The following is a 21,839-nucleotide window of genomic DNA, read 5'->3' as shown; positions in this document are numbered from 1 at the left end:
CAGATGCCAAATTGTCTTGTTAACTTAAGAAGCCATCGGCTTGTTCCCCAGGGAATATATAAGATACTTGAAAGATGTTACCAATAAAAATTGGGTATTTTCTTTTCTTAGTCTTCACTGCATGCAATATGGTATAATGGCTTGCACTTTGATAGCTCCCCAACTACTGCTTTTTCCATCTTGTGTTCACCTGTAATCATCAGATAGACACCTGTGGGGGACAAGGTAGAGAAGGAGAGCAGCAGGCTGTGAAGAAGAGTGGTGTTTCCTTGCTGAGAGAGCTGGACAGAGAAATTAGAGATAGCAGGACTGCAGTTGTGCACAGCGGTGTTGGGGATTAGGGATGGGGAAGCAGCTGTGTTGAATTTTACACTAACTGATTATCCAGAGCTGGAGACATGGCTCACTTTTTCCCAGGCCCAAAGGCTGAAGAGATGTTTGCTGTTGCAAAAGACAGTTTTAAGGACAAGGGTGTTTGAAGGGACTTATTCCAGTTACCCTGCCAAGGATGGTTGCTTCTCAGCTAACAAGTCAGTGAAAGGCCAGGAGGTGAGAAAGGTCGGGAAAGGGAGAGAAGCACATTTTCATTGAGGTTAGAGATGGAGAAACCCTTTGATTTGTAGTGAAAGTCTTTTTGGGAAGTCTGAGGTGGAATGAAAATGTAAAGGTAGCTTGGCCAGAGAAACAACCACTCACAAGGCATAATGGTCCTGTCTTATGCAGAAACTTGTTTCCAGAGTTTGCTTTGAGCCTGATACCAGCTCTGCCATCTCCCTGACCACCTTCAAAGCCCCCTCCACCAGCTGATAACTTAGGCCGTCAGTTCTCATCCAGAATGTAAACTGAGATGCCACAGGGGGAGGAGTTCTGTCTGCTCAGTGCCATGTGGGCCATGAGTTCACATGCTGAGAGGAACAAAAGCAATCAGGCTGCTCTGTTGATGACTGGTCCTGTATGCTATGAGCACTGGACTGGCCAAAGCCCTTGGCCATTGGCCTGGGACATTCCCTGTGGACAGGCCCTTAAGATAACATTACCAAAGATGAGTTTATGATTACTCTTTTGGGTCTAGAGTAAGCATACCAAAGGCTGCTGTAGTTCCCAGCACTGCTTTCAGTATCCTAGCCATGCAAGGAGCTTTTCTTACTGTTCATAGCAAAGGCAGAGCTGGAGTTCCAGATAACTGCTGTGTGCTGTTTCCATGTTGGAAGTGGATTGTATGTCCCTGTCAGCATCTTACAGAATCATCTAGGTTGGAAAAGACTTTCAAGATCATGAAGCCCAACTATCTTGAACTGGAGATGCGGCTCGTGACCTGGTTCTGTTTCCTCAGAGGATACAGATATACTTATGTCTTGCACTATGTGGAATCGGCTGGTTATGTGGATTTTGTCCCCGTGAAGGTTTGAGCTTCTTTTCCTGTCACAGGCAGAGTGGGAGGACATGGGTCTTCTGGGCCTCTGCCTCCCAGAGATTCATGCATTGGACATAGCTGGTCCAATGCTGGTGATTACGCAGCTGAAAAAAAGCACCCACTGTTTTTTTACTCCTCAGTCCTTTTACTACAGGGGAAAATTAATTCCAAAGTGAAGATAATGCTGGATTAATACAGTGTCTGACAGCTGTGCAATTGTTCTGACCATTGAGAACTGCAGTTCACATAACTTTTAAATGTCTCTCTGGACCCTTTTTGGGTTTTAGAAGGTGTTGAGTATTTTTTTTAATCAACTCAAGTGGAGATAATGTTAAATGGTCTGCAGACTTATTTGTATCCTGTTATTTAAAATATTTTTAGAAATATTAGCAAATAGTGTACTGACTAGCAAATAGTAATTTGAATGTCTTTTATGGCCCTGTACTGTATCTTCTAAAAATTTTCTTCTGAAAGTAACTCCCCTCACTGCAAATTCTACAATGATAGTGAGTCTGAGTTCAAGTGGATGTCTTAGTGGAAGCTTCAATTCAGAACAAATTAATAGTGAAAAGAGAGGAATGTAGTGATACAGCATTGCACACCTGGAGTACGTGTGGAAATTTAAAGCATATTAATTGCAGTATCCTGCAGGTAATTCGCAGTAACCGAGTACTTGGCATTGTGTGAAAAACTGAGTACCCATAACCAGCTCTACTTCTTGGAACTGAAAAGCAGTTCATTTGAAGAAGGCTTTATAGGCTTATGCTGTAGGTGATTTTCCTGTGGTCATGATCAAAGCATGTTTCTTAAACCATACTTGGTTAACCTAGTTACAAGTGTACTTTATTCTGCACGGTATACTTCATAAATATAATTTGTCTCACATACACATAACCCTGATTTAAAACAAACAAACAAACAAAAAACCACAACGATAATCCAGTAGAGTTTTGAATAACCAAGTGCTGTTGTGCTGTTTTGAAGCAGCTGCGTGATGACTTTTAACTGCATATATTATACAGCTGGTTTTGCATGCCGCTTACCATGCTCTGAGCCTTTGAACGAGCTGGCTCAGTCACTGCCCTGAGTTCACTGTCGTATTATGAAAGAACTCTAATACTGTTTATTCAGTTGTACTAACAGGAACAGGTTATTTCTCAGAAAAAAAACAAAAAACATGGCCGATGTGGAAAATACAAACCATAGCATGAGTTGTTGTACAATCTGATTGAAGTGCTAGTCATTGTGCTGGGCTCTCACTTTTGCAGGAGTTATATGTACAGGTTTTGCAGCATAACTTTATTCATACTCAAGGTGACTAACAAATAATCAAGCAATCCTTCATTTAATATTGGTCAGTTGTACAAATTGCGAGGATATGGCAGGCGGCTGGGACTAGATGATCTCAAAGGTCCCGTCCAACCCAAACCATTCTATGATAACATGCTGATGGATCAGACAGGTGATTTCATTTTTCCTTTGAGTACACAAAATGGTTTCTTACAAATGATGCTCCAGCTCTTTTCACTGTGGACGATGATCCTTAAACCAAACCTGTATGTTCTAGTAATAACAAAGGGACATTTCTCTTTGAAACTGGTGGGTGGATAAAATTCTTTTAAGTTTCGTTTTGTTTTTTCTTCTTTTAAAAATAAACCTTCTGCGGGTTGTATGGAGAGCTGCCACATGCTTCTCATAGATTCCAAATTTCTGCCATAGCAAGTCCCACTGGTTGCAACCACAGGCTTTTTTGTTTTCTGTACTCTCCTTTGTAATCCTCAGCAAATGGAGGCAATGCCAGAGTTGCTGGAAAACAAAAGTGAGCGGCTGCAAGCCAGGCCTACACTGCTGCATTCCTCTACAATGGTAGGCCACCGTGTGGGTTTCGCTCCGACTCCTCGTTGTGAGCCAGGGGCAGAGAGAACCAGCAGGGTGGAAACAGGCAGAGATCAGGGCTCTCGGGTGTTAATCGCAATCTTGATCAAAAAACCACTTTCCCATGGGGTATATTTTTAACTTTTTGGAATGCTTTATTTTTTTTTTCTTGTGAAATTTGTTCATTTCAGCATGCTCATAAGCATACCTCACCTTCATGCAGCCAGGAAGCAGATGACAAGGTCCAGAATAGTTTTCTTTTTGTTACATGTGCTCCAACGCCATTAGCTTTCTTCATCTAACTGCACTGAATGTAAAGGCAGTACATGAAAATCTTTCTGCAAGAGCTCAGAAGTTGGGAGTAACTGGTAATTTCATACAATGATGCATCACTGCTTTGCAGAAATATATATCCTGTAATATACAAAACAACTAGAACAGGGGAAGAGGAGGAAATGAAACTCAGTGCAACCACAGATAACAATTTCCTCCCTGCCCCCTGCTAACTTCTTGTGTGTTGAATCTGGAGGTAGTGTGTGACTCTTAGAGTAATTTTGAGAAGAAAGACCTGTTATATTTCTGATTTTAAGCTTCAGCATCATCAGTAATGGAAGAAGACATAGTTGCTATGCAACTACTGCTAGCACCATTTGAAAAACATTGTGTGCTGTCTTTCTATGATCCGTTTCCTTTGACATGTCCATAATGAACAAAGCTATTTCAGCTGCTGCCACAACTCATTTTGCTGCTTTAATTGAGCATCTGTGTGATGAAGTGCTAAATTTCTATACTAAGAGGATACTTGAAGGTACAAGCAATACCGGGTGTACAAGTTTGAGGATAGTATGATATTGTTTTTTCTCCATCAAGTCTAAAACCTGGCTCCTAGAGCAGCCTCTCGCAGTGGGGTATCAACACATTTCTGCCCACAGCAACCACATGTGCTTCCTATTAATAGCCAGACTCTGGGCACTGACTACAAAGCTGGGTTATTGCTGCACAGACTACAAGTGTTTTCTCATCTCTGACATGCAGATGCTAGGAGTTACATGTCCGTTAGGGAAAAGCCTGATGATAGACAAGATTTTTCCTCAAGTGGGCCCCTTGTGATGGCATATCCAAAATCTCTGACACAGCATTGCTAGTTTTTACACAGAGATGCTGTAGGACTTAGTTGCCTTCAGTGGATCCATAATGCTGAACCTGAGCTATAATGGATGCATGGTGTATTTTTATTTGTTGTATAGAACCGGTTCTCTTAAACCATAAAATTGTCAGCAAGGGCTGCAGAAGTTATGTACTGTTTGCTTAATCACAAGGCAAGAATTAGGCATTGTTATTAGTGTCACCATTCCAGATGAATGACACATTCTTACGTGTTTTCATCTGGTCATTTGTTCTATCTTGGTTTTTCTTCGTAAGTTGAAAAAAATCAGTGAAAAAAATTACCCTACAAATGGGGTACCACAGCAACCATACAACACAGCACCAGTTTCAGCTGCTTACTACAGAGATCTCCTCTACTCCATGTTCATCATCTAAATTTATAGCTTTGGGCCCCTGAAGTGAAGGAGGCAAACTTAGGAAAGCAGGTAAGGCAAGTGATCCTTGCTGTTAAACAACACAATTTACTACTTGTGTTGCTTGTGATTTTATAGTACGCCTCCATATAAGCGTGGTCTTGGAATGGTTGCTGCCATGTAAGTGTCTTTATTTTAAGCAGATTCCGTGGAACCCTTGCAAACTGCTGCTGCTTGCATGAACACTGCAGTGATGGGGCCCAGCACTCAAAATCTGAAAGTCCTTTGTTGTGCCCCAAGCAGCAAAATGTCAAATTGGAAATCAGTATTAGTGGACCAGGAGCAGCAAAATGAGATCCAGCTGCATACAGACAGCCTGTTTTTACAGGATATTGGAGGCTTTTGTCTTCTCCCCTAGTCAGTCCTGTATTTTTAAAGGAACTGACACAATTGGGCAATACTACTTACTTACAAAGAGTTGTGTGCATGTAACCAGTCTTCTGTTCTCTTACCAGGTAAAACAGCCACTTCTGAATTGTCACGCGTTTCAATTTAGCATCAGAAATGAAGTGAGAGGAATTGTACTTACTTTTTCATATTGTAGTCATTAGCAACTGGAAGAACTGCTGAATGTTACTCTCTTATGCAAGCTGAATTTTTCTCCCGTTTCATACTAAGAAACCCACAAAAAGAGGGTATAACCTCCACCCTTCCTATTCCACCTGATGCAGTGCAATACTTATTTCCTTCAAAATGTGAGGATAAATAATGTAGACACTTCTCTTGCTAAGTTTGTGAAGGCAAGTATTTCCATGATTGGATATGAGCTGACACTGCCCTTCTCCTCAGCAAAAGCTTTATGCGTTTTCATGCAAGCTGTGCTGCAAGGGCAGATTCTACTCTGTGAGAGCCCTGCTTCAGTGGGAAAGGGCCAGGGAGGGCTTGGAAGAACGAGGTATTTCTTCAGTCAGGGAGCAGCTATGCCAAGATATTAGCAATAATCTAGCCATCAGTGTATTTGATCTATCAGCTTTCAGTCTGGCAGTAGATCCAAGATAGCATAATGCTGCCTGTGTAGGTTGACCAGGAACTGCTGTTCTGTAAGTCACCAGGGGTTTGTGGAAGGCAAAGTTTGTCAGGCTCCTCACCTTGTGAAATTACAAATGAAAGTTTCATTTGTGTGGCCACAGGAATGCAATCTAAGTGTCAGTTCTAAAACTCTGTCATGCTTCTACTAACAATGGGAAAATCCTTTTCTACATGCTTAGCCACTGATCTTTATTATCCCAAGATGTAGTACAGAATTAATCTTTCTCTTTTACTTAATCTTGTTCAATAGATGTAAATACAACACTGCTGGTAACATAGCTAGTTAAAAATCTGTATTGGGCCAGGTGTTGGGTGTTTCTTCTTTTTCGTTTCTTACTCTATATTGAATAATAGGGTATTGTTTTTGTTTTTTGTGTTTGGTGGTTTGTTTTTGTTTGGTTGGGTGTGTGTGAAACTGTGCCCCATGATACCATTATTCAACTGCTGTGTATGAGTGAGGTAGGCAGAGGTGCACTTTGCCAACCAGTAGAATGGAAACACCTTTTATTCTTGTCTGGTAGGAGTGCTCTGTAATGTCTAGTGTATGCAGTGAGGGAAGAGTCAAAAGTGTCGTGCTTAGTGGATGTTTTCTCGTTTTTCTGGAGGTTTGGTTTACAGTTTGACAAGCTGATAGGGAAAGTTGTGTTTCCTATGTAGACAAATATTCATCTTTTGCTGTGAAATTGTATTGAAGATACAGAGAACATTTATCTCTGGTTGGAGTGTTTCCACCAGAAGTTATAAGTTTAAGTAAGGAGGGGAGGAGGAGAGTGGCCTGTATGTAGAAGTGGTCTCTTAGCTAACCACAATAGTTAAATTCCTGAGAATTTATGTTATGATACACACTGGTATTTCTCTATATTGGTTTTGCTAGTGTAGCAAATGGAGAAACTATTTGTATAAAGACATAATGCAGCAGTAGATCTGTTCCGGTTTTGTTCAGAGCTATGACCAACTGTTTTTCAAACTAGTGTAGTGTGTGCACTCTATTCCAGACAAATATTTGTTCAAAATTGACTTTCAACAATTTGACAAGCATCAGACAAACCCAGTAATTAGCTCTTGAAGTAAAATGTCTCATGGCATACTGCCTTCTGCACAGATCCTTAAAGTTAGGCTGGGAGCCATTTTTTGTCTGCAGTTTCTCAGCATAGAAACTGAAGAGAAATCAAGCTTTGAAGCTTCAGGTAATTTGACCAGATAACTCCTTTCTTCGGCCCCATTTAACTGGTTCAACAGTGTTTGCCATGCTTGCCTTTGATACTTGAGACTGCTGAGCACCATGTAGTTGAATTCTGTTTCCAAGGAAATTAAATGTTGAATTGGCCTGGTTTTCTTTTGTAGAATTGTAGAACCATTAAAATTGGAAAAGACCACTAGGAACTAGGATCATTTAGTCCAACTATCTACCTACCACCAACATTGCTGACTAACCCATGTCCCTAAATACTACATCTACCCTTTCCATGAACACCTCCAGGGAAGGTGACTCCACCAGCTCCCTGGGCAGCCTGTTCCACTGCCTCACCACTCTTTCTGAGAAGAAACCTGAACCTCCCCTGGCACAAGTTGAAGCTGTTCCCTCTAGTCCTATTGCTAGCTAGTTAGTGATCTGCACTTTGTATAAAACAGGTTCTGACAGAAGCAATTGTTCAAACAGGGCTGAGGCTTATTTAGGGATGTTATTTTGATTGTCAAGAGATGGGATAAATCACTGTTGCCAAGCTGAACTTTAAGGCATGGTGGTTTTGAGCATAGCAAGGTGTGTCCTGACTCCTATTAAAGACAATGAAGGTTAGTTTTAATGTTGGTTCACTGAAAGCACCCTTGGAGTTTCCATTCATTTTATTTCATTAACAGACTGTTTGGATTTTTTTTGGTTAATCTATATTGCTTCATTTTGGAAACAGATGGGTTGTCCACTCAGACCAACAATGTACAATTCAATAGTCTTCCAGTTATGCCTATGGCAATGCATTGTGCTATGTTTACTCTTAAAATTAACCTATTTTGCAATACTCTTTTTTTTTTTTTTTTTTTTTTTATAATGCATGAAACCCTTTTCTTCTCTGACAGCTTTCTCTTGTAGAAATGATGTGTCACAGGAAGGCTATTCTAGCTTGTTTTAAGTCTTATACAGCCTTGTCAAAGCAGAACTTCATATTGCAGGGAGAAACAAACAGAACCTATAAGCAAATGTTTGCATGTGCCATTATTTCTGGGTCTCCTAAAGATGGTTGCCCTCTCAAAATGCACTTCAAGACTTCACTTAGTTAGCTCAAATATTTTTATTTATGTATTTTTACACCTTAAAGAACACTTAAACATGAACAAAATCTAGAAAAAAACTTACTTAAATGTATGCTTTCATTACTGAAATAGAACATACAGAAAGATTTATACTTCACAGCTCACAGAAGCAACTTTTATGGCACAAATGCCCTTCTTTGTTGCTTACCAATACACGTATTCAGTGACACAAAGCACAACTGTTGTAAAAAATATTAGTATGCAGATGCTCTGGTGTCTTGTTAATGCATTTAATTAAATACAATAGCTCTATTGTTTATTTTTCTTTTTCTGTCCTTGAATGCATTTGTATTATGGTATAGAATCTAGGGTTATGTTTGCTATTTAAAATGTCTTGCAGTTTCAGCAAGTGTCACATATTGGTGGTGCTACTTTATCTTTCATTTGATTAGGGAAAAATGGTTGAGTTTTAGTTACTGGTAAGAAATCCAAAAACATCTTCTCAGGAAAACTAAAATCACAAAGTTGCCAGCAACTATCTTCCTCTTCTCCACTGATGAGATCTTAAGTTAAAATTAGCAGTAGTTAAACAAGCATATTCCTGAGAAATACTTCCAAGTGTTTTAACCAAAGGAAAGTCTAAGTTTCCCTAACACAGTCTGGGTAGTTTTCAAAGGTGCACATAAAAATTGCACGAAATATTTTCATATGAGAAGCTGTGCAAAACTGCAGCAGACTAACTGATAACAACAAATTGTCACCTGGTAAGTACTAGGTATATTGTTGTAGACATCATAATTTCTGTCTTGTGTTGTTACCCTTACATTTATTTCAGAATTCTTCTCAGCCTGAGAAGAGGTTTCTTCAGTGCCTTGTGGGTGGGAAAAGTGGTATGAAATGACTACATCAAGTCTAAAATTGCTCTGAAGCACTGAAGCCCTGGCTACTTAAGAAACATAGTAGTATTTGCCAGATTCTGTCCCTCGCATGGCAGCAAAGGCCAAAGCAAAGGGAGATTTAATGAGGTAATGAGAAGACCATAAAAGTAAAACATGACTAACTAGAGCTTCTCTCTGAAATTTCAAGCTTCATTAACTCCAAAAAAACTTGGTATTTGTGACATGGGGTGTGTTTGTGACAAGTGTTTGCTCTGAGGCTGCTTCTCAAGCAGTAATCTACCAATAGATTTGGTTTGGTTTTGTATTCCTGCGAAGCCACGTTAGATGCAGTATGCATCTACATTTTTTAGTCTACAACAGAGGAAGACAAACAAACAAAAAATTCAGTTTTCTGTCAACATAGAGCATGTGTGAAGGGCTGTGTCTTCTGTAACTGATTTTTTTTGCAGATAATTCAATGCATGCATTAGAACCTAACTGTAGAGAAGGCAGCAAATGTTGACAGACATCAAGATTTGTCTTGGAGCCTCTCTTGGACAAATGCTCAGTGGGTTATGATGATCCTTTTTATCACTTCTCATAAATAGTAAGTGCAATCGGGACAGCTTTGCTCATGGCCTTCAGCATCAGATAGCCAAGGCATCATATGAAGAAAAAGTGTCCTGAGAGGCAAAGCAGAGTTTGCAGTTGAGTATTCTTTACCTGTTTGAAGAGATGATAATTTAAGAAAAAATCTCTCACATCACATTTTGCTTTTGTTCATGAATTTAATGGAATTGCTTCATTGTTAAAGGAGTCAAAGTGAGAAATTCAAAGTGGGGACAGAACCATCAGGTGGAGAAGCTCTGATAGCTCAGAGGGGCAACATGCACTGGGAAATGCTCAGTCCTGCTACTTTTCCCTGTTTAGGATACAAAAAGTATACTTTAGAGTTCCAGTCTTCAATGGAAAGTACTGGAAATCTGACTGTCCAGACATTATAGCTGAAAGCCTCAGGGTCTCTAAGCTTCCCACATAAACAAAATTAGTTTATTTCAGTTATGCTTCTAACAAGTTATTAATCTATTTACAAATACTTGCAATTAAAAAAAAAAAAAAAAAAAAAAAAAAAGCACCTAGAGCTACTGCACATTTTGTGTGAGGACATCACTGCAGTTTCAGTTCCAAGATAGCTTAATGTTCTTGCAGGCTGCTAGGGAACATAGTTGCGTTGCAACTGCACATATTACGGGTTTTGTATTAAATGGCCAACTCAAGGCAGGGGAAAGAAAGCAGCATTGTTCCCGGGCTGTTTTTCACAGGCCTGTATTCATATCTCATCCTTGTTGTTTGCAGGAGAGGCAGATGTGAACCAGAACAATGGGACCTCCACGAAGAGCCCAGCGGTGACAGACTCCAAAGGCACAGCGGACCCGAAGAATGCCTGGCCCCAGTCCCACCCAGCTGACACGGCCGGTCGCCCCCACTTGATCCGCCTCTTTTCCCGAGATGCCCCAGGGAGAGAAGACAACACCTTCAAAGATCGGCCCTCAGAGTCAGACGAGCTACAGACCATCCAAGAGGACAGTGCAGCAGCTTCAGAGAATTCGGATTTGATGGCTTCACAAAAACGCTCCTCTTTCCGGCACGGATCAAAAATGGCATCGGCAAGCACTACAGACCATGCTCGACATGGATCTCCAAGGCACAGAGACTCGGGTCTACTTGACTCGCTGGGCAGATTCTTTGGAGGTGACAGACACGTTCCCCGGCGGGGCTTCGGCAAGGTGAGCTCTGAGGAATAAAGAACTGCACAGCCACAGAAAAAAAAAAAGTACAATTAAAGAGGAAGGGTGGGACTGAAAAGAAGGTGTAACAACGATAATGCAAGAGTTGACTTAGCCAGCAAGACAGTACTTGCAGTTGTGTAACTTAATGCTTGGCTTTGATCTGAAAATAACAAAAAAAATCCATAGATCTGAGAAACACAAGGAGCTATTTCTGGGTTGTGACAAGGAGTATTAGAAATCCAGTTGGCTTTAGAAACATTATCAAGCGGAATTTCTATGAGCATTTTATACGGTGCGTTATGTGCATTTGTATGCTGTGCTGTTTAGAGAGAGACATGAGCCTGCTTTTGTGTTGTTTTTAGTATTTGCAAAACTGAGCTGGATGAAAGCACTAAATGCAAGATGATGGCTAGGTGGTTGGGCAGTAATTGTGGGACAGACTTGGAAAGGTATGGTGGAAAAAGAACGGTGGCCAGATTCTCAGCCTGCTTGCATAACAGCATATTTTAAGGTCAGTTGATAGCATTGCTGAGGGGACAGGCTGACAGGTGTGCAAAGAAAGTCCAGTTAAGACTTATATTTTAAGCACTGAACATCTTAATATCAGAAATTGTGTAACAAAATCATTTATGCATTCTGACTTGAAAATCAAGGTATAGATGAAAGGATATCGTACTGTTTTCTCTCCTAGGATTCATTGGCATTCTTTGATAAGTATGATAGATACTGTATGTTGTTCACTGTTCCTGGAGAGCCAAAACTCATTTTATCAATTACATAGCAGTGGGTACAGTGAAAATAAGCACTCTTGTGTTTGTGTAATTTACACACTACAAAAACATTTAAACTGTTCCCCAAACCCTCATTTTAGCTAAATGTATTGTTTAATACTGTTGCTCAAATTGTATATGTTACAAACAGCAATGCTCCTACTTGCCAGCTAGCCACAAATTTTTCAGTAACCTTAGAGAACCTGTGCTATCTGCTTCCCCATGGTGCTTGCTGGGACAGGTCACTACATGCAGCTTTCCCAGACCAGTTGTATCATGATGCCATTACATTAGGGCATGGTGCTTTAATGATCATGGGACACCTGCAGGCTGTCAGTGCACTGCTCAGCTCTGGACTTGGAAGCACAGCTTGCACTTGTGCTTCCCTAAAGAGCTGGTGTACTGTGTTAGACCACTGGATGAAAAATGCTCTACAATGTCGGTATCACAGCTACAGCAAGCTTCTCAACTTGGGCACTAAGACTAAGCAAGCTGGGTATTCTGGTCTTCTTGTTTCTCATAGTTACAAACTGGGGTCAGTCATGCTTATGACAATAATGCTTACGACAAATATGAACATCTCCATCTTTAGTAGATGAATCTGACTGTCACTAGAACATTCAACAAGTGGTTGCTGCGATAAATTCTCACTTTTCTAAACTGCAAATATCACAAATTGTTCCCGACAATGCTATGTTCCGCAGTCTCACTGGCTAGCTCAACTCTTGCTCTTTTATCCATATACTGCATTACTCAATGACAAATCAGATATTAAATGCTCTTAATGCCAAGAAAACATTACCAAAAACTTAGGCTATACAGAGGTGTGTGTACGCCCTCGCTTAGCAATAAAACAAACCAACCACCCCACTTTTTAGTAGTGATGACTAAACCATGGCTGCAAGTTGTACAGAGTTGTGTATTGTATCCTTTTGTGTAAACAGATTGCTATGCTTCTCTGCAGATCCCTACATAATCCATCATGTGAGAGAACAGAGTGCCATCTGTCTTATCTCTGTTACCATTCAGTTAAGTTAATTTGAGGCACTTAATGTCTGCACAACCAGTCCAGAATTATGGATGGTTAACACTTTTTTGCTTGGTAGAAGTAATTTCTTTAAGAAAGAAAAGACTACATTTAATGTTGGAGTCCTGGCTTACATATTTCAGCTGGAAGCACAGAGAGGCTTTGTCATCTTGGCAAAAGCCAGTCACATCAGCACTGACTTCAGTGCCAAAGCATCTCTGTTCCCATTTATCACAGTGATAATATTGATGCATGAAAACATATCTTGGGAATCTATTCCATAGGAGAGTTTCAGTGCTGAAGATGTTGAACAAGTGCCACAAACAATTTTTGTTTTTTTTTTTTTCTAACTATTATTTATTTAGGCTTTGAATCAATGCCTTTTGGTTTCTTGTATCAAGGAAGGCTTGTGGTGTCATTTATTTATATGTATGTACACAGAGGACATCGAGATGGCTAAATAATCTTATTTGTACTTAAAACCTAAGTAGCTGCAATTTGTTGAATTTTGTAGAGTGTCAGAGTAGTGATACACCCCAGAGGTGCTCAAGGAAGAGCTGAACAAGAATGATGTCTTCTGGCAGTTTTCCAAACTCTAATAAGGAAACAGGGCTTTGCTAAATAAGATACTATCCCAAAAAGCACCTTAAAGTAGAGAAGTTCCTGGGACTGTATGGTTTATTTGCTTGCAGTCAAGTTTTAAAGCCTTTTAAAAACAGTTCTGCATCTGCCTTCTTTGTGCCCATCCTTTCTCAAGCGAGCTGTGCCCAGTGGGAGCATGCATCACAACTGCCCACACCAACAAGCACTGGAATGCAAAGACAACACTCGCTCTTTGTACAAATTTAGGACTGACATTCAAGCAAAACACAGTATAAATTCTTTGTGGAGGCATTTTCATCTTTCAGCCATAGCTGGAAAGCACATAAATGAATAATATTCACTATTGTGTAAGGGAAGGTGGGGTAGGAACAAAGAAGCAACTGTTGCGTGGCCTCCTTTTCTCCCTTGGAGCAGATTTCTCCCTTATCATGGGATTCTGAAGTTAAATTAAGAGCCTGTAGGCATCCCAGGGGAGTAAATAAAAACAGAAGTACTGGAATGTACAGAAATACTTTCTCCTCTACAGGGCAGCAGTGCATTTGCCATTGTTTTCTCCACCCCAGCCCCATCGAGATTTTGATAAGAATCCTCAATCAAAAGCACAGCTTGAATTCAAACTTATAGAACTTGATTAAGGTAGAATATTCTGAGCACAGCTACTGTTACTCACAGCATAATTTTAGTCGTATTATAGAAGATGTTAACAAAGTGACAGAACGAACCTGCAGTGCAGACATTTCCAGAAGCACACAACACAGCAGTGTAACAATAAATTATGTTCGTTCTAATCTTTATGGAATATTTATCTAAACATCTGTGAAGTGTATGGGCAACTTTATGTTACAGTTCAAACCTCTCTTGTCTCTTAGGTTTTAACGTGTATTCAGCTTCAGTATGTGCTGAGTGCTCTTTTGTTTTTATGGGAACACCTGTGACTAAATCAGTTGGTTATGCTTTCGTAATTCTTTTCTTTATGATTTTTTTTGTTGTTGTTCTGCTAGGGTTGGACTGTGAAACAAAAACTTTGGTCCCAATTTAACATTATGTATTAACATACTAAACTTTAAACTACATTTGTGACAAAACGCAATGGAGCAAAAAATGGCGAATGGCAGTGAATGAGAGGCTTGGTGAGAGAAAAATGGATTGAGTCATCTTCTATATTTTGCTTCAGTTTTCTGTGTAACCTTGTGAACCGTGGCCTGTATGAAGCTTTGCACCTGCATCTCCTACCCACTCTGTGTGTTTGGGTGCAAAGGGTATGGAAGGTGGACACAGATTTCCTACCCTAGGGCTAGAGGTAGCTGAGCTCCTGTGCTCCTCAGAACGAGCAGAAGTGGGGATGATTGTAATGGGGAGCTGAAGAAAATGTTGCAGATAAAGATGCACATGCATAAGGTCTGAAAGAATGACACAGGCCTACATGATTGTCAGAGCACCCATTGATCTTTTTCTCTTCGCACGTTGAACTCAATCTAATCTTTCGCGCAAGCTTTGATGTATCGTATGGCACTGTGAGAAAAGTAGTTACAGCAGTGCTAGTTTGCCTGTCAATACTGTGATCTTTTACTTGCAAGTCTTGATTTTCAGGGAGTGGCATTGCTCACCAGATTCTGGCTTTGTAAACCTGCCGTGCAAGCAACGTGTGTGTAAATATTTTGGATATAGCTTGTGGTGATTGACTGTAACAATTTGGTTTTAATCTTTTGCTTTCTATGTGCTTTGTTTATATACTCATTAAACTGTTTACATGACAAAACTGGCGTACTAATGATTTAATTTCTTTTAAATACTTATAATATATTAACAGAAACACAACAAACCACTTCATAGTGCAAGAGGGCAGACAAAGTAATTAAAAGTAACTAAATTTGTGGGAAGCGTATTTGACAAAGGAATAGAGCTTACCTTTTAGATGGAGATGATAGGTTTTCAATAGCCAAGGCAGTACATCTACATGGAGTGAACCGAATCCAGCTTCTCATTTTCACAGCACACAGCAAGGGATGATGCAGCACCTAACAGTGAATTAGTGTCAGAATTTCCAGTTTCACCGATGTTCATTCAGTCTGTAAGGCTTCTGAGCACTTTAGATTTGTCTGCTTAAAAAAAAATTAGTAACCTGCACAAAAGAAGCAATTATTAACAGGTAAGTGCTGCATATCACCTGACAAGTGGAAGGCTCGGAAGCCAACACTGCACAAGACGTGGTTTAACATCTTCATTTAACACACATAACCCATATCTGTTATACGTGCTTAACATTTAACACATGATTTCATGCACTGGAGCCAATTATCTCTTGCATCTTGAAACCATCATTCCTGTGAATATGGAAATCAAATTAGCTCAGATGAGATACTTAGAAGAGTGAGCAGTAATTCTTGGTAAAGTCTTGGTTTTGTATCATGTCCTGAATGCAGGAATGGGACAAAGCGCAGTCAGAAATGGGACAAAGCAGCAGCCAAAGATTTCAATGAGAATTTGAAGGGGAAATCACCATTGGATGGGCAGGAAAAACCTATGCACTTTTAGAATTAGCTTTTAGAATATTTTATCCACTCAAATACCAGTAAATCAACCAAAGCATTGTAAAAATCACTGTTTCTGGTCATTCTACAGCGGAAGACTTCCCCTTTTTATGACATTTATAACAGTATGTTCCACCTCAGTTTCTGCTGCCTTGTTTCTTGTACCCATCAGCTCATGTAATACTCTGTTTAAAAAGGAGATAATGGTGCTCTCTAGAAACCCAACCATGCCTTATCTGGGCTTAAGCAAGTGACAAAGGCAGGGAGGGAACCACAGCTCACACACAGGTCCAATGAACATGTTCAAAGTTTAGCATAATGCTTTGCGCTACCCAATATAACATCTCTCACTATGTCTACTTTTTTTGCTGCAGTCGAGCCATATTATTTGTAAATCAATCACTTTATATTTTAATCTATTCCATTGTTTTTCTTCTATCATATAAGCTCAATTCTTCACAAACCGTGAGCTGTTATCCTTAGCACTTTTGCCATCCTGGGATGCCCAAAGCAGTGATGTTTTGAACTACATAGCTATTTTGAGATTGCAACTAAATAAACGCTCCCTAATAGAAAACTGAGAAAAAAGTTAATAGTCTGTTTTGCTGACCTTATTTTGTACCACCGTCAACACATGTTATTAGCAACAGTTGGTGGCTTTCATTTCATGTACTGATATAAAATACCTGATGGAGCTCCTGAGATGTTGTCAAGGTAGCTGTGTGTAGTTACCCATCGCACAATAAAGTGACCAGGTGTCATGCGAGCTACACAAAGTCCTTCACTACTGCTTTAAGATACTCTTATTGGATCTCACCGGTCTTTCATTTGTAATACACTTACTTACTTTTGCATTTTTGACATTTCATACAATTAACAAACCCTCAGGGATGGGAGGCCACTTTTTCTCCCTCCTCATTTTATAGCAACTACATCATTGGCATTTTCACCTCTGAGAGTATTTGTTTCAAAGAAATATGCTGTTAAATATGCCACGTGTAATTATTTTGCAATAGTTTTCTCTCTTTGCCATTGTATTTTTTTTCCTAACTTAAGCTACCATCAGCAATAATACATGTAAACAACCTGCATATGAGTTCAGCGTGTCTTTTTTTTTTTTTTTTTTTAACCTATTATAGGCAAAAAAGAAACAGAACGTGGCCAATGCCTTTAAATAAGAGCACTGATAAAGCAGCGTAAGGTTTGAGGGGTTGGCATTCTGCTGGTGTTAGCAATTAGAGGGAGGAAGTGTCTCATGAAATGAAACCAGCACCACTTTTACCTCAGCTCAGGGCTGTAACCTTCTACATTACTGTTTTTCTGGTCAGCAGTTGTATGATGATAGCATACACTTGGTATTTACGTAGTTCAGTTTTCCAAACAATTATCATCTTTTATTGCATTTGCTTCTTGATTACATGCAAAAATTAGGCATTGGGCCTCCTTAATGTTTTCACATTTCACATTTCTGCTTTCTTGCTAATATCCGTAACCACAACATTACATTCTTTTGATGTAACCTTGCCCAAACATGCAGGCTGTCAGCAATAGTGATAAACATCTCATCTGTGATGCCATTCATGTTGTGGCAATGCACATCTAAGTCCTTATGGCTGGGAGGTTTGTTGGTGGCAGAAGCTACCTAGAAACTACCCTGAGAATCCCTGTCCACAACCTCTTCTGTTGGAACGACTCTTCTCAAAGAAAACTTATGCTGGGTTTCTATAGAGGTAGTTTCCATAAGACTCCATTCACAATGCCTGAACGACACCACCTTGATAAAAGCAGCAAACAACAATACTGAAGATGCAGCAGAGTCTATACCTGAGTAGATGAAGAGCCTCCTCATCATGGAAAAACATTTGAATACAATGACTAATGCTAAGCAGAAAAATGCTGCAGAAAAGTAAATTGGAAAAAAATAAACATGAGGAAAAGCCCAGAGGTATGACAGCACCGTTCTCTCACTCAAAACTGCTATAAAACAGGTCATTATCCTGAAGCACTGCCAAGATTCTTCATTCGTCCCCTATGATTTTTTACTGTCACCTACTAATTTGTGAACCATAATCAAGGAATTAAGGAGTAAAAGGGTTTTGAAGAAGTATGGTTCTGGATCATCAATGCTCACTTACCTCTCCTGATGGACTGTACTACATTGCCTCCTTCTTCAGGCTGTCCATATCTTTGGGTTTCTTTTCAATCATCTCTGTTCTTTCCTCCAGCATGTTTTGTCCCCATCTTTGCTTTGGTTCCTCCTCTTTCTGTTCACCACCTATTTCAAGGCAAAAGAGTGCAATGCTGAGTTCAAGTTGCGCCACGAGAGGCTCAGGTTGGGTATTAGGAAAAACTTCTCATAAAGAGCGGTGCGGCAGTGGCACAGGCTGCCCAGGGAGGTGGTGGGGGTCATTGCCCATGGAGGTGCTCAGGAACCATGTGGACGTAGCACTGAGGGATGTGGTAAGTGGGCAATAGTGGTGGTAGTTGAACAGTTGGGCTAGATGATCTTAGAGGTCTTTTCCAACTTTAATAACTCTGTAATTCCACACAGGACTGAAAGCCACAATCTCCAAGACTCTCTCTTTCTTCCTACCAATCTGCTCTGTTTCTTTGGGCAACTCGTTCTGGTTCTGTCTTAATGTCTGTGAGAAATTTACAGTACCATGACAAAGCTACATGGCTCATCCTTTTTGAAGTGATTAGAAAAGTTCACTGAGTTAGATAAATACTTATAAATCACTTATAGGATCTCCTTTGGTCCAGCATGGGGAGAATGTGTCAGCTTTTCCTCATTTATTGCAACAGGTCAGTAAATCGTGGACAGCCTCGAAGAAACATCTGTGAGGCAAGCTCTGAGGCAAACACTACATACAAAATACCCTGAATAATGAAATGAAACAAATTGTCATTCTTCCCATGATTGCTCTGCTCAAACTACATATAGTATAATGGTGTATACAGCCATTGAAAGGACACATCCCTCTATTTCCACTTGGAAGTCTGCTTTGAAACACTGAATGTTTAAAGGACATTTTTTTTCTACCACCACTGCTGCAAATTTCTTAATGGGGTTAAGCATCACTTCCCACAGTGGAACAGTTCGGCTTTATATGGCAATCTGAATGTACTTCTTATATCTCTACCTTTTTTAAATGCACAGATTTTTTTATGATCCATGCACAGTGACTTCTGTAAAGATAACCCACTGAAAACCATGAAACCCACTGAACCCATGAAGAATTGCTTTTCACTCTTACACATGTCAAAAATGCATACAAGGTTTGATTTTAAATCAGCTATTTTCCAGTTTCATATGCATCTTGATTTTTCCAGGCAGCAAAGTTACATATTAATGATATCAATAGGAATTTGAAAAGCTGTAAATTCGGTGCTCCTGAGCTAAAACACCTCAACGTTGTTGTCACTAATACATATCATCTACTGCTTGGAAATCAGAAGCTCTAAGTTTGTCTTTAAATGTATATGCAGCCTCTATTTATAAGTGATCTTACAGGGAACAGGAAGCTTTAGAGCTTATAATACATATTGCAAAGTCTCCCTTAATAAGTAAGAGCTGCAAGACTCATTGCTTACACCAAGCAAAAGCAAAGACGCACTTCATAGGATCTCAATGTCACTAAATGCTGCTACTGCTCAGCCACACTTTTACACTCACCATCATATCTGAAGGCAAAATCAAGTGGGACACTTATAGTACTCAATTGCACTTGCTTTAAATGAAAGTGAATCTCTCTCCTAAATCTCACTGTTCTCAAGTTAGACGAATATATCACAAAACAGGATTAACAAACTCAGCATCCAAATGTTTGAAGCAAAAGTCCTCTACTCCGTTTACCAAACAACCCAACACCTCTCCCTCTCACCTCCTGCAGGGTCAGAGTGCGGGCATTAACACCACTTAGCAATTACAAAGTGCCACAAAACATCAGGAAAATTGGCCAGGCCTACTGTGTCAGAAAAGTGAGCATTTATTCAGGGATATTCACCACAGTCAGAGATGTAATACACTTACAGACGTGCAAGTGGAACACATGCTTGAACTGCATGTAGATTCTTGTGTGACTGTGTGAGAGAGATGGCAATCAGCACACACCTAACAGCTCTGTCAATGTTTTCAATACAGTGGAATGACACAGGGAATGAAATGCCCACATGCAGCTACTGTTAAAATACCTGCTGCTTTTCTTTGCACTATACTGAAAGTTTCTGTAGTGTCTTAGTGGCCAACTCACATAACGCATTGGCACAGGGAAATAACGCAACTTCCCAGTATACTACAAGCAAGAGCCACAAAGCCTCCCATATCAAATCAGCCCCAAATACAGAATAACCTGGGATATTTGACAGACATATACAAGTTCATATTCACATTAATAATCCTTAAATTTAATTTCACAATGGATTTGCAAACTATGTCTTTGTCATCAGATCTCCCACACACAGCCTAAGCAAATACCCAGCATTGGCCAAAATTGCCTATTAACATTATTCAGATTGAGGGATCTTTCCCCTGTGGCTTTTTTTTTTTTTCTTGGCACATGTATAGCCAAGCTGGCTTAGCTGTCAAGCACAAAGTTAACAGAGAGTGGTGGAAAGATGAGCATTCCTCTCTGTTCCAACTGCCAATTTCTGCCAATTGCTGTTTACTACAAACCATCCTGCTGCCCCAGAAGTTGCACTTCTGAAGGTGAAGGTGCAAAAGAACCTCTGCTTCAGTGTTTGTAAACAGAACCCAAGAGGCCTAAATCTTTTTCTAGGAAAGGAGACAGACTCTTTAGCAGGGTCTGTAGTGATAGAACAAGGGGAAATAGTTTCAAGCTCAGGGAGAGTAGATTTAGGTTGCATACAAGGAAAAAGTCTTTTGCAGTGAGGGTGGTGAGGCACTGGAACACATTGCCTAGTGTTGCAGTTGATGCCCCATCCTTAGAGACTTTCAAGGCAAAGCTGGATCAGGCCCTGGGCAACTTGATCTAGCTGTGATGTCCCTGTTTCATTACAGGGGAGTTGGACTAGATGACCTTCAAAGGTCCCTTCCAACTCTAAGGATTCTATGACACTAAATTCAGGACTATCCTTTGCAAGTGTGTTTCATAATCTATAGCCAAGTTTACTTTCCACTGGCAACATTCTAAAAGCTGATAGTCAGGAAAACACTGCAATTACCTGAACACACTCAAATTTAAATTTTTAACACCTATAGCTATTAGTTATTGCTCTTCTGAGGGAAATGTCTTTTGTAGATCATGCATGTGTGCAATCTCAGTAAAATAAAAACCACTGAGCTTTTCCTTCTCCCCTTTAGGGCTACAAAAATTGAAAGGACACACTACAGGTGGAAGAGAGAGTCCAACAGCTTATACACAAAAGGGAAACATGTAATTTAGACTTAGAATACTGGAAGATTCTGTCCACACATAAAACTTCTGATCACATGAAAGAAAAGCCCATGATTTGTAACAGTGGGAAACATTGTCATAAATTCATACAGACCATCCTTATTCTTAAAAATAGGTTCAGATTTGCTACTGCTGATTCACTACAAAGGGGACCCAAGCAAAGACTATTCCAAAACATGGCACCACTGATCTGAGAAATTTTGTAGGTAACATTTTTCAATGAGCTAAATTATTAATGCCTCATGATGGACCATGAATGCTAAAATCGAGAAACTCAGACTCCACTACATTGTAGAACAGAATTATTCCCACCTTTTTGTGCCTGATGGCAAGATACATCTGCTCGTGTATTCCATTGGGCTTCATGTAAGATTGACAGCAACTGGCTGTTAAGACACTGTGATCTGCAGCACTGCTGAAAAAGTGTAAAAGAACACAGATCAGAGTGTTTATGATAAACATATATCAATGTTCTCCTTAAATATAGACTTAAAAGACAACATGGCAGAGGTAACTTGTTCTGAGCACGTGTTGGTGCCTTACAGGCTCTCCTCCTCATTGCAACACTGCTCATGAGCCAGGAGTCCAACTGCAACAACACAATCAAGTCCTTCTGTAGCAAGCTGAGCCATGTTCTTCTATGCAACAAAAGCAAAGTGTATTCTAAGTAACTGC

General features: G+C 40.0%; 1 protein-coding gene across 1 annotated transcript in view; it reads left to right on the top strand.

Annotated features, from left to right (window-relative positions):
* Nucleotides 1-21,839, top strand: part of MBP (myelin basic protein) — a gene marked incomplete at both ends in the record, with an annotated part of 80,224 nt that overhangs the window by 54,041 nt on the left and 4,344 nt on the right. The window contains one exon of the mRNA XM_079534002.1: nucleotides 10,383-10,813. Coding sequence (XP_079390128.1) covers nucleotides 10,383-10,813 — 431 coding nt within the window. The remainder of the gene's footprint in view (nucleotides 1-10,382; nucleotides 10,814-21,839) is intronic.

The sequence above is a fragment of the Tetrao urogallus genome (genome assembly GCF_951394365.1).
Source record: "Tetrao urogallus genome assembly, chromosome: 3".
NCBI lineage: Eukaryota > Metazoa > Chordata > Aves > Galliformes > Phasianidae > Tetrao > Tetrao urogallus.
The sequence above is the reverse complement of the archived record's forward strand: the minus strand, read 5'-3'. Positions and strand labels throughout refer to the sequence as shown.